Genomic DNA, 11,404 nt, shown 5'->3' on the forward strand with positions numbered 1-11,404 from the left:
GCAGGATGGGTGCAGGATGGGTGCAGGGGATGCAGGATGGGTTTTGGGGATCCACGATGGGCGCTGGGGGTGCCCTGTGCGGGGCTCACTCCGGCCGCCAGGGGGCGCGCCCCGCCGTTCTGCGGCGCTCTGGCCCGGCAGGCCCCATCTCGCTGGTCCGGCGGCCGGAAGCGGAAGTGCGGTGACGCCCTCCCGCCGCTGTGCGGTGGCGGAAAGATGGCGGCGGCCATGGCGTGAGCGGAACCCGGTGCGGCCCCAGCGGTGAGCGTGGTCGCAACCTCCTCCCAATCCTAAAACGGCGCGGAGACCACCGCGGCACCCGGTTCCCCGTGTCCCCTCGCCCCTCAGGCCAGCGGGAGAGTATCTGGGATCCCCGATACCTTTGGCGGGCGGGCCGTCAGCTGTCTCAGGGCTTCCCTGGAGCTCAGTCCCTCCTCAGCCCTGGGGACCGGAGCTCCTCTCTTCCTTCTAAGCAGGTGGGCGCGGGTACATCGAGGGTGACCCCTCTGTGCCCCCTTGTCCCGAGCTTCCTCCGTTGTTTCCAAGCTGTACCCTGTTTCTCTTATTTGTCAGGTCTGCATTTATCCCTGCTTTCTGGACTCCCTCCCCGGTGTATGGATGCTCGCTCCATTCCTTTGGTGTCCACCTGTGTCTGTCCGCCTTCCTAGCTCCCTCTTTCCTCTCCTGGTGCCCCGCTGTCTGTCTCAACTCAGCAGGCAGGACTGCCCTGGAGGCATTTCTGGACTGTCCTTGTTGTCCTGGTGCCTCCCACCGAGATCTTTCTCCCAGTCTCTCCACCTGCTCCCTGCGTCCTTTCTCATTATCTTCCGCCCTCCTGAAGCCAAGCCTGTATCTTTTAGCCAGCCCCCTCGGGTGCTGTGGGTCCATGTGAGCAGGTCTCCTGTACCCTGGATTCCCTGTGGTCCCAGGGCACGTGTGCTCTCCCCGCAGGATGAAGATGAAGTAGAGCTCTGACCATGGACCATGAGGCCCCCACGATCAGGCCCCGGCGCATCCAGAACCAGAACGTCATCCATCGCCTGGAGCGCCGTCGGATCAGTTCGGGCAAGGCCGGCACCCACTGGCACCAAGTCCGTGTCTTCCACCAGAACGTCTTCCCCAACTTCACCGTGGTCAACGTGGAGAAGCCGCCCTGCTTCCTGCGCAAGTTCTCCCCCGATGGCCGCTACTTCATCGCCTTCTCCTCCGACCAGACCTCGCTGGAGATCTACGAGTACCAGGGCTGCCAGGCGGCCGAGGACCTCCTGCAGGGCTACGAGGGGGAGATCCTGGCCAATGGCAACGACCAAAGGTCTGTCAACATCCGAGGGCGGCTCTTTGAGCGCTTCTTCGTGCTGCTGCACATCACCAACGTGGCCTCCAACGGGGAGCACCTGAACCGGGAGTGCAGCCTGTTCACGGACGACTGCCGGTACGTGATCGTGGGCTCGGCTGCCTACCTGCCCGAGGAGCCGCACCCGCCCTTCTTCGAGGTGTACCGCAACAGCGAGTCCGTGACCCCCAACCCGCGCTCCCCGCTGGAGGACTACTCCCTGCACATCATCGACCTCCACACGGGCAGGCTGTGCGACACGCGGACTTTCAAGTGTGACAAAGTCATCCTGTCTCACAACCAGGGGCTGTACCTGTACAAGAACATCTTGGCCATTCTCTCTGTGCAGCAGCAGACCATTCACGTCTTTCAGGTGACGCCCGAGGGGACGTTCATCGACGTGCGGACCATCGGCCGCTTCTGCTACGAGGATGATCTCCTGACCCTGTCTGCGGTGTATCCCGAGGTGCAGCGGGACACTCAGACGGGAATGGCCAACCCCTACAAAGAGCCCTTCATAAACTCCCTGAAGCACAGGCTGCTGGTGTACCTGTGGAGGAGGGCCGAGCAGGATGGAAGTGCTATAGCAAAGAGAAGGTTCTTCCAGTACTTTGACCAGCTGAGGCAGCTCCGCATGTGGAAGATGCAGCTCTTGGATGAGAACCATCTGTTTATCAAATACACAAGTGAGGACGTGGTCACGCTGCGGGTGACGGATCCGTCCCAGGTAGAGAATCACAGAATGGTTTGGGTTGGAAGAGACCTTAAATATCATCTGATTCCAACCACCCTGCTAGGGATCCACTAGACCGGGTGGCTCAGATACTGCCTCCCTATTCAGGCTGCTCATTGCTTTGGGGCAAGTGCTCAAGCACTACAATGCTGGGAGCTGTTCCTTACTGAGCTTGTGAATGTTGTTTAGGATCCCCAATACTTGATTCTTGTGTGAAAATTTGATGCCTCTGATACTGAATAACTTCTGTATCTTTTCTTTGCTTAATTTCATTGCTTCCATCTCACCTGCAAAATGAGAAAGATCTGATGTGTTAGCAAGTCCCTTTCTCAAAGGATTGTTCCCCATGCTCATAGATGCTGTACAATCCTCTTTCCCTCCCCAAATCCCCAACTGAAGTTATTTTTAGCTGATATTTTATATAGTCCATTTAAATTGTAGAGGTGGTCTCTCTCTTTGCTCGTGTATCTTCAAGCTTGTTTTTCAAATGTAATAGTCTTCATTTTCCCCAGTACAATTACCATTTCTGTTCTGCCTACATACTTAAGTCTTTCAAGCTTCAGTAAGAGGTAGTATTTATGATCTCTCCAAACTGGAGTAGCAGCTTTTAGATCAGGCTAATGGGCCAATTGCTTCTCTTTTCAGTTTAGTACTAAAGTGGAATTAGAGCAAATGTAGCTCAGTCAGTGCTGGGTCCCTCCAGATGTTTCCCAACCCTGCATGTTGATCATCTCTTTTTACTGGTTTTAGAGTGGTTGGTCACATTTTGAGCCCTGTGAAACCAAGAGATTTTTTTTTTTAAGCTTGTTTTTATTCCTTTAATCAGCTTGTTTTTATTCTGTTGAAAGTATTCGCAAGAATTTGTAATGAATCTCCAGTGCAGCATGTAGGTCTGATTGTTCCCCAGATGCTTGTTTTCTCTCATACACTTCTCTTCCCCACATCTTTGCCAGATCCAGGACTTAGGTCCTAGAAGAAATAGACAGTAGCACTTCATGTGTTGCCTTTGTTTTTCCTGGGAGATGACTCTTGGTTTGTTCTGTTTTATTTTTCTCTTCTGTGGCATTTTTTGTTTGGGGGAGTTGCTTTGGGAGGAAATAGGTAAGTCTTAATCTAATCCATTTTGCCCAGTGGTGTAAAGCTGAACATCTGTCTCAGAAATATGAAGGCTCTGTGGAAATGGCCTGCAGGGTTCTGCTCGTTGCTGGTGTCTGGAATGAGCTCCTGACCGTGATGTAAGTGTTTGTTGCAGGCTCAGCTCTGCACTCTGCTGTGGTTAGTAGGGCTTTTGTGCCTGGTTTGCTGCAGAGAGCTCTGGACTCTCTTCACCCCAGGGTTACTTTAAGATGCAGTTTGTGGTTTGTTTGCAGTGTGCTTCGGGCACTGGGATTTGTGCTGCTGGAAAAGCATCTCATTTCTCAGTTCTTCCAGGAGATAATTCCAGATGTGGAGCAGTCTTTGCACACCTGTCTGAATGTAGGTGTTGTGTTAGGGCTTCCTGAATAAAACTTGGCTCACAAAATACCTACAGTTCCCATTTTTCTTCAGTCTGTCAGACAAGGAACACGAGGTTTCATCCAGTTTCTCTCTCTCCTCTGGCTTCTCTGCCAAGAAGGTTGAGGAGTAGCTGTTCATGGTTGTGGGTTGTGTGTTTTTTGTCTGGGTCTGCACTGGATCCTTTGACATCTTTAAGAGAGTGCCCTGCATATGTAGCTTGGGGGTGTGTTGCTGTTGTAGGCTTGTTTCGATAGGCTTGATAGCATTGGTGTGTGATTTCTGTGGCACTCAGCTGCTGCTTCCCATGCTGTGATGATGTTTTGGTGGTGTTACAGGTGCTGCAAAAAGCAGTGAGGGTTTCCCTGCTCAGGGGCATCCTGCAGATGTGTCTCTGTGTTAACCTGGCAAAGGAACTCTATTTAAAGCTGGAGGGTACTCCCTGCAGTCTTCAGTGGTTTAAATAGTTTTTCCTTCTGCTTGTCTTCTTTTATTTTCTCTCTGCTCCAACCCTTTATTTCAGAAGGGCTTCCCTTTCCTCAGGCAGTAGTCTAGTGAGTAACCTCATCTAGTGTGCTTCCTTTGGACTCGTGGGGGCTGGATTGTATTATCACAGTTTATTTTGGGGCTGTAAAACAAACAAACCTTGTGATATTTGCAGGTGGGTGGGGTAGGCAGAGTGCCTGCCGTCATCCCTGAGCATTGTTTGGGAGCAGGAGGTGAAGCATTTAGGAATTGCCTCTATTGACAGAAGATTTAATCAGATACCTGTTTATACCACAGGAATTAGTTCCCTTTGATGTACGGACTGGTTCTTTCTTTGGGGTGCCAGCACTCCTGTCTCTAATGAAAGCTACTTTTAATGACCAAGAATTAAATATGCCCTTTCCCAATGGGATGGGAATGTCATCTCCCTTTGATGTAGCTGCGTTGACACAATTTTTTGTCACCTTTTTTTCCCAATTTCTTGCTCATTCGTGCCAGGATACAATGCCATTGCCAATCCACAGCATGATACAAGGGCCTTCTTGCACAAGAATGTCACCATTAAAAAGAAGTCATTAATATCTTTCAGATTTTCATTTCTGTGTTGGCAGGGTACCTGGAGGGTACAGCTTTTTCTGGGCAGTGATGTAGTTTGCAGTACACTAAAAAGGCTCATCTCTGTGTGATGCAGATATTAAGGAGGGGAAGAAAATAATATATCTACACAGAGGTAAAGGTAATTTATGGTCAGCTAGCACTGGATCTGAAATCATTTTGTCAGCAGGAATGAATATTAAATTTGGCACTTGAGAAGATGTTTTGGACTGGTGGAGGACAGAGAAGAAGAGAAAACCGTTGCATCCAGTTCGAGCTGAAAAATTGGAAGCTCATTAAGTTTTCTTAAATAATCACAGCTGAGAGGTGGATAATTTGGTACGTGTTGAGGCATTCCAATAGGAGAATGGATTAGTGTGAGGATGTAGGATTCTCCTGTGCTGTGAAGGAATTTGGATGGGGTCTGTGGTGAGCTGTGGGGAGAAGGAAGGGACAGCTTCCCCACCCGTGCTCTCCTGGTAACCTCTGCCTCTCTCCCCAGCCCTCGTTCTTTGTCGTGTACAACATGGTGACCACGGAGGTCATTGCTGTGTTCGAGAACACGTCTGATGAGCTGCTGGAGCTGTTTGAGAACTTCTGTGACCTCTTCAGGAATGCCACCCTGCACAGTGAGGCTGTCCAGTTCCCCTGCTCAGCTTCCAGCAACAACTTTGCGAGGCAGATCCAGCGCCGGTGAGCCATTGGGAGCATGCTTTATTCCGTATAGACACACGCTCGCCCCCGTCCGCTGAAGGCCAGTATCAAATACCCTGAGAAAACCAGTTCCTTCGGTCCCCTTTGCCAGGTGGTGCAAGGGTCAGGACTGCACATGGTTCATCTTGCAGCCTGATGCATCTGATTTTATATTCCACAGCATTTGCCTTGTTAGAGGAAGGAACAAAGCAGGGGCAAACCAGTGCTTAGAAGAAAGGAAAGGAATTTTGAGGGAAAGAGGTTTCTGTCTCTCCTTGAGCAGTAACTCTTCTGGAGGTTGTTGAGGTGTTACTGCCCAGTAGCTTTGGTCCCTGAAGACATGGTTTGTCAAGATGCTGGCATGATCAAGTTGGGTGTATTTTGCCAAGTGATGTTCTCTGAATTTAGTGTGTATCAAACTGTGTTCTGTAGCATTTCCTCAACATCAGTCACCAGCTTGTGGTTCTCATCACTGTGCTAGGAGAAAAGAAACTCATCCGCTTAGTTCTGTTGTGAAAGCTGAGCAAAATACCAAAATAACCTGGGTTTCTAGAATATGCTTTAGCAGTCAGATGTGGTTTTAATGAGGCAGAGTGTGTTATTTCTCTTGGAATAATTTTGTTGTGACTCAGGGTGTTTTGTTCTTCCAGTGACTTGTTTCACATCATCCAAAGTACTTGGCATCCACTTATGGGCATCAAGCTTCTGTTGACTTCAGGCTGATGTCACACAAGTATGATGAAGTTGACTATGTCTGTAACTTTCTAGAGCTGCCTGTCAGGAAATCCATAATGCTTAATGGAAGAGAGAATGAGAGAACTCACCAAAGACTTATGAAGAACAACTCCTGCCTTTTGTTAAAGTAGGAAGGAGAATCTTTTCATCTCCTTGCTACAAGGGCCAGTAACAAGAGTGTTGTAACTTCCACAGCAAAGTATCATAGAGCATAAACCACAATGAGCTGGCTTTTGGCTGAGTGTTTACCCTCCTTGATGTTATGACGTCTCTGCAGCCAATCTGACTGTTCTCACACATGGAAAGCTTCAAATTTTACTTGGAAAGAGAAATCCAGCCTCTGTTAATCTCTCCACCAGGAAGAACTTTCAGCTCACTGTAGTTTCTGGAGAGCTTTATGCTTCTCATCAAGGTTCTTCTTCATCTAAGGTTTCTTCCTGTATGCATTTAAAACAGTGGCTGGAGAGAGGAGGAGTCTCAAATCAATGTTAAGGGCTCAGTTGTTACTGTGAAAGCCCCCTGGCTTTTGCTCCTGCTGTTTCCTGGCTTCATGGTAAAACTTGGATTGCCTGTAAGATGCTAATCCATCTCTCCCTGTTTCTGATCCTGTTCATTTCCTGTACTGCAGAGCAGCTGGGTCCAGACCTTGTGGGTAGGCACATTCTTCTCCTTCTGTCACTTAGGACATTCTGAGCGAAACAGTAATGATGAGGGAGGATGAAAAGGTCAGCAGAACTGGTTGATGCTTGAATCACATTGATACATCTTTGGAAATGAGCTGTTTCAGTTCTTACACTGCTGCTGTTTTCTTTCCCTGTCAGTTTTCCTGCTTAGTTTATTTAAGCTGTGCTGTTCACCCGTGGCTTTTGTGAACAAAAGGTGTCTCTTGGTTTGCTGCAGGTTCAAAGACACGATTGTGAACGCCAAGTACGGAGGGCACACGGAGGCCGTGCGGCGGCTGCTGGGGCAGCTCCCCATCAGCGCCCAGTCCTACAGCGGCAGCCCCTACCTCGACCTGTCCCTTTTCAGCTATGATGACAAGTGGGTGTCAGTCATGGAGCGGCCCAAGACCTGTGGTGATCACCCCATAAGGTATGGGACAGGCCAGGGAGCTGTATGTGAGGAGAGAGTGCAAGGAGTCACTCTAAAGCATCTCTGCCATGTGGCGTCAAGTGTGCAGGAAAGGGAATAGATGGAAGCCTTTCTCTTAGGAAATCCTTTCACCAGGGGATTTATTTCAGCAGTTCCACAAAAGTTGGCCTCTCTCCTTTACAGTAATGTGGATGTGTGGGAGGGCTCTTCATGTTTTCTTGCTGAGCTGCTCTGCTCTGGGGAAGGTTTGGGTGGTGAAGTCTCAGCCTTTTCCATATGAATGGTCTTATTCCTCCTCCTCTTCTTGCAGTGCTGCCGTTGTGTTTGGGTTGCAGAGTGATACAGCTCTGATGTCTGCTTTCCTATGCTGGAAGGATCCTCTCTGAGCATGTGGGTTTAGTTGGCAAGGATTGTCTAGTTTGTCCTGTGAATAAAATAGTATCTGGGCTAGGTGTTACTCAGAAAGCTTGTGGTATTGATTGAACTGTTTTCAGACTTGCCTTGTTTACTGTTCTCACTCTGGGAGCTGTATGCCTTTTCATACTCCCTTCTCTCTGTGATCTGTAAGAAATTTTTGTCTGTAGTAGGAATTTTAGCCAGGTGTCAGGGCCGTTCTGTGCCTCTTCTGTCTGAGTTTCCAATGCCAGCAGAAGGAATAAGTCTGACCTTGAGAATAAGGAGGTTTGCAATGCTTCTTGAAGAAACATCAGGACTATTTATTTCTTTCTGTTGCTTGCAGCCATGGCTGCAAGAGGTAGTGGTTAAAAATCCAACATCTCTCTGGCTTGAAAGGCTCAAAGAGCCCGAGTTAGCCAGGCAGAACAGTCTTTCTGCTCATAGTACTGCAGAAGCAAACCTATGCTCTGAAAACAAAGAGAGCCTTCAGTTTCTGAGTGCTTTGTTTAGTGACTGCACACATGTTGGGGGCTCAGGCAGCCTAGGGAGATCATTCTGGACCGCTTCCCAACTTTATTTTCATCAATGCATTCTCAAAAACTGGTTTCATATCCCCCCTGGCCCTGACTCAGGTGATGGGGAACTTCTGATTATTCCTGCGCTCTCAATTCCCAAATTATGTATATTTAATTGATTCTTCTGCCTGTATGATTTGGTTTGATCTCCGGCTTCCATGTTATCTGCAAAGAAAGCCTGCCCTTTTCCCCCTTGTCATGCTTGGGAAAACTTGCAGGGTGGCAGTTGTCTGCCAGCGCCAACCTGCGCCCCTCTCCCGCCGACAAAAGGCAGCAGAACTGCAGTCATTTGCTGCGGTGGAGTCTTTGTAGTAAACAAAGCCAAGTGCCACCTTCCCTCCCTCCCCTGAGCAAAGCAGCGTTTCAGAGCCAGGGCTTTTAAAGCTCAAAGCTGTGCAGAGTCAATTAGGACTTGAATAGAGCCTCGGAGCAGTGGGGCTCCTGGTTTTTGGAAAGTAAGCAGAAGATGAGGCGTTAACCTTAACCATTCAGTAGCTGAAATGGTGCTGCTGTGGTTCTCACATGCAAAACAAAGGGATTAATAAAATAATGCTAGCTGCCTGTTGGGGTTAGAGGGCTTGGAAATGAGGGACCACAGGATTTGTAATGTAAGTCCTATAATTGTCTGGAATGGAAAACCCTTCAGCAGCTACGGGTGTTATAGCCTGTGTGCAGTTTCCTGGCACGATGTGTGAGCTAGGAAGGCTTCCAGACCTTTTCCACATCAATTCAATATTTCTGTGCACTGATTCCCTTTAACCCTTAGTGCTTTTCTGCATCCCAGAAGGTTCAACTCTGCCTACTTAAGAGACCAGTGGTTGTTTGCTGTCAGGTGGGAAGGACTTCAGGTTCCCCATCACCACCGCCTTCCTGTCTCTTTTCAGGAGGCTTGAAGAGATATTCAGTGCGTGAAATGATGGCACTTGAGGGAAGAGGCTCTAACACAGCTCTACCTATAGCAGGGGGTCTCTAAAATCCATCTAGATGGCTAATAAGAAGCCATTTAACAAAAGAATTGGTCTGCAGATAAATCTTCCATTTTCCTAGGGTTTGAAAAGGCTGGTCTTGCTGTTTCTGTTGACATACAATTTTATATTGCAGTGCCTAATTTATCCCCAGAATGAGAGCCCATGGAAATGGCCTCTGATTGCAGAGCACTTTTAAAAATACATTTAAAAATACCAAACTGAGCACATCTTTAAGATTACAGGGAGCTTCATCTTGAGTAGTAAATTGTTGTGAATTGGGGGAGAGAGAGGAACAGACGGGGGACTGTGCTTTATTTAAAGAATGACCCTCTGCATACCCAGCCTTGTGTAGGAGGGAAAGGGCTTTTTGAAAAGCCAAATACCAAGATTGTGACTCTCTTGCTGGGTTCTTGTGTGCAATTTTCAGGCAGGGCTGGCTGGCACTTTGATTTAGAGGAAGGGAGAGGAGAGTGGCCCTCCAGGAAGAACATGAGGTTCTCAATAGGCTGTGTTGTTAAAATGTGGAGTATGTCTGCTCCTGACACAGCATCGCTCGTGTCTGTCATCATCCGTTCTTCCAGGCTGAGAGCTGAGTGCATCGTATTGCTGGCGGGGGGGAGATGTGCTCCGACATTAAAAGCATTCTTGGAGTTAAAATCAGAGGAAAATGCAAAATACCTGCATGCGCTAAGTGTTGGTGGAAAAGGAAACAGCTGGGAGGCATAATGGCAGTTTTGTGCCTGAAGCTGGAAGAGGTCTAATGAAAATGGTCTAAGAGAGACAACTTCAGGGTGAGGACTTGAGTTGGAGCCCAGCTACTTGGTGAAGGTACCACATCCAGAAACCTCCACCACTACATCCCAGAAACCTTCTCCAAAGTCTTGGGGAGGGTGGGATCCTCGCAGAGAGTCCTGTGTTGTGACAGCAGCAGAGGACAGTGGTGTTACCTGGGCTTATGCCAGTTACACAGAGTGTGCAGAGGAGGTTCAAGAAGCAAAGAGCTTCCCTGGACTCACCTGTCTCTTTAGCACTGTTTGCCTCATCCCCCTGACAACGTTCCCTCTGTGCTGGAGCTGTGTTCCAGAGCTCACCTGTTTGGAGATGCACATGAGCTTGACCCACAGGCAGGTCCGTGGTTGACAGCAGAAGGGCATAAGGTTTTCCTTGACCTCTGTCCATGCTGTGATTGTTGAATTCAATTCATCAGGTACCTCCTGCCCGGCCTATTTCATTAATGCTTTTTCGATGGAAATCTAAAAGGAACTGCAAAGCCCTGCTTGAACTGTACAGTACAACATGGCGTCCTTGAGCAGGATTGGATCAACTTCCTTGACTGAAGAGGGAAGTAGCAGGCACAAGGACAGCAGTGTAAAGCCTTCCCTGGCAGGACCATGGGGAGGAAAGGACGGCCTGACACTCTCAGTGAAGGCCATTGCTGAGGGAAGGGAGCTCAGTTCTGTATGGTATATCTGCCTTAGCGATCGAGGGAAGCAGCTTGCAATAAGAGAGGATGGAGAGCCAGCACAGGTGGGGTCTGAACCAAACTGACTCCCTCTTGTGAAGTCAGCTTTGTCCATCAAAGTGACAGGCAGAGTTCTCTCACTGCTAATAATAAAATGAAGTGATGCTTTTCTAGACAGTGGAAAACAACTGCCCTGAGAGGGACTTTCCTTCAAAGCCAAGAGCCAGACACCCAGCTGAGCACCTTCTGCCCCTCAGGGAGCACCCGAGCTTGAACAAGGCACTTGTCTCTGTGTGCAAAGAGCCCAGATGGCAAAGTCAATAGTCGGGAACAGCCATAATTGACTTTCTCTTCCTTTCAGATTTTACGCTCGTGATTCGGGCCTGCTGAAGTTTGAGATCCAGGCGGGACTCCTGGGGCGCCCCATCAATCACACAGTGCGGCGCCTGGTCGCCTTCACCTTCCACCCCTTCGAGCCCTTCGCCATCTCGGTGCAGCGCACCAACGCCGAGTACGTGGTGAACTTCCACATGAGGCACAGCTGCACCTAGAGGCACCCGGGGCTGCTCTCCTCGGCTCCTTGGCGTGCCACAGGTGGGCCACGGCCAGACGCTCGCGCCTTCTGGGAAACCCAGCCATCGCTTGTGGCAAGAAGCCTCACCTGGGAGCTCCTACCAGTGGCATCTCGCAGGGCCCTCAGCTGTGGAAAGCTGAGCCACCCCCCGTTTCTTCTGACCTGTTTGTACTGCGGAGATCCCGCTGCATTAAGTGCTGCTGGCCTTCCCTGTTCCTGTTGATGAACAAAGCATAGCTGAGGTCCCTTTCCTGGTTTCCCAGAGGCAT

The 11,404-nt window shown here is 49.4% G+C and overlaps 1 protein-coding gene across 2 annotated transcripts; it reads left to right on the forward strand.

Annotated features, from left to right (window-relative positions):
* Nucleotides 1-217: 217 nt before the first annotated feature.
* DET1 (DET1 partner of COP1 E3 ubiquitin ligase) lies at nucleotides 218-11,112 on the forward strand (the record flags this gene model as incomplete). Of its 2 annotated transcripts, XM_082291104.1 has the most annotated exons (5): nucleotides 218-476; nucleotides 952-2,060; nucleotides 5,143-5,333; nucleotides 6,969-7,160; nucleotides 10,923-11,112. In XM_082291104.1, the coding sequence occupies exons 2-5, from the start codon at nucleotides 978-980 to the stop codon at nucleotides 11,110-11,112; spliced, it is 1,656 nt and encodes a 551-aa protein (XP_082147230.1). In that variant the 5' UTR covers nucleotides 218-476; nucleotides 952-977. The 2 variants fall into 2 exon arrangements, with proteins under 2 accessions (XP_082147230.1, XP_082147231.1); XM_082291105.1 differs by lacking the exon at nucleotides 218-476 and having other exon boundaries at nucleotides 750-2,060.
* Nucleotides 11,113-11,404: the final 292 nt, after the last annotated feature.

Source organism: Coloeus monedula (genome assembly GCF_965178545.1).
Source record: "Coloeus monedula genome assembly, chromosome: 14".
Classification (NCBI taxonomy): Eukaryota; Metazoa; Chordata; class Aves; order Passeriformes; family Corvidae; genus Coloeus; species Coloeus monedula.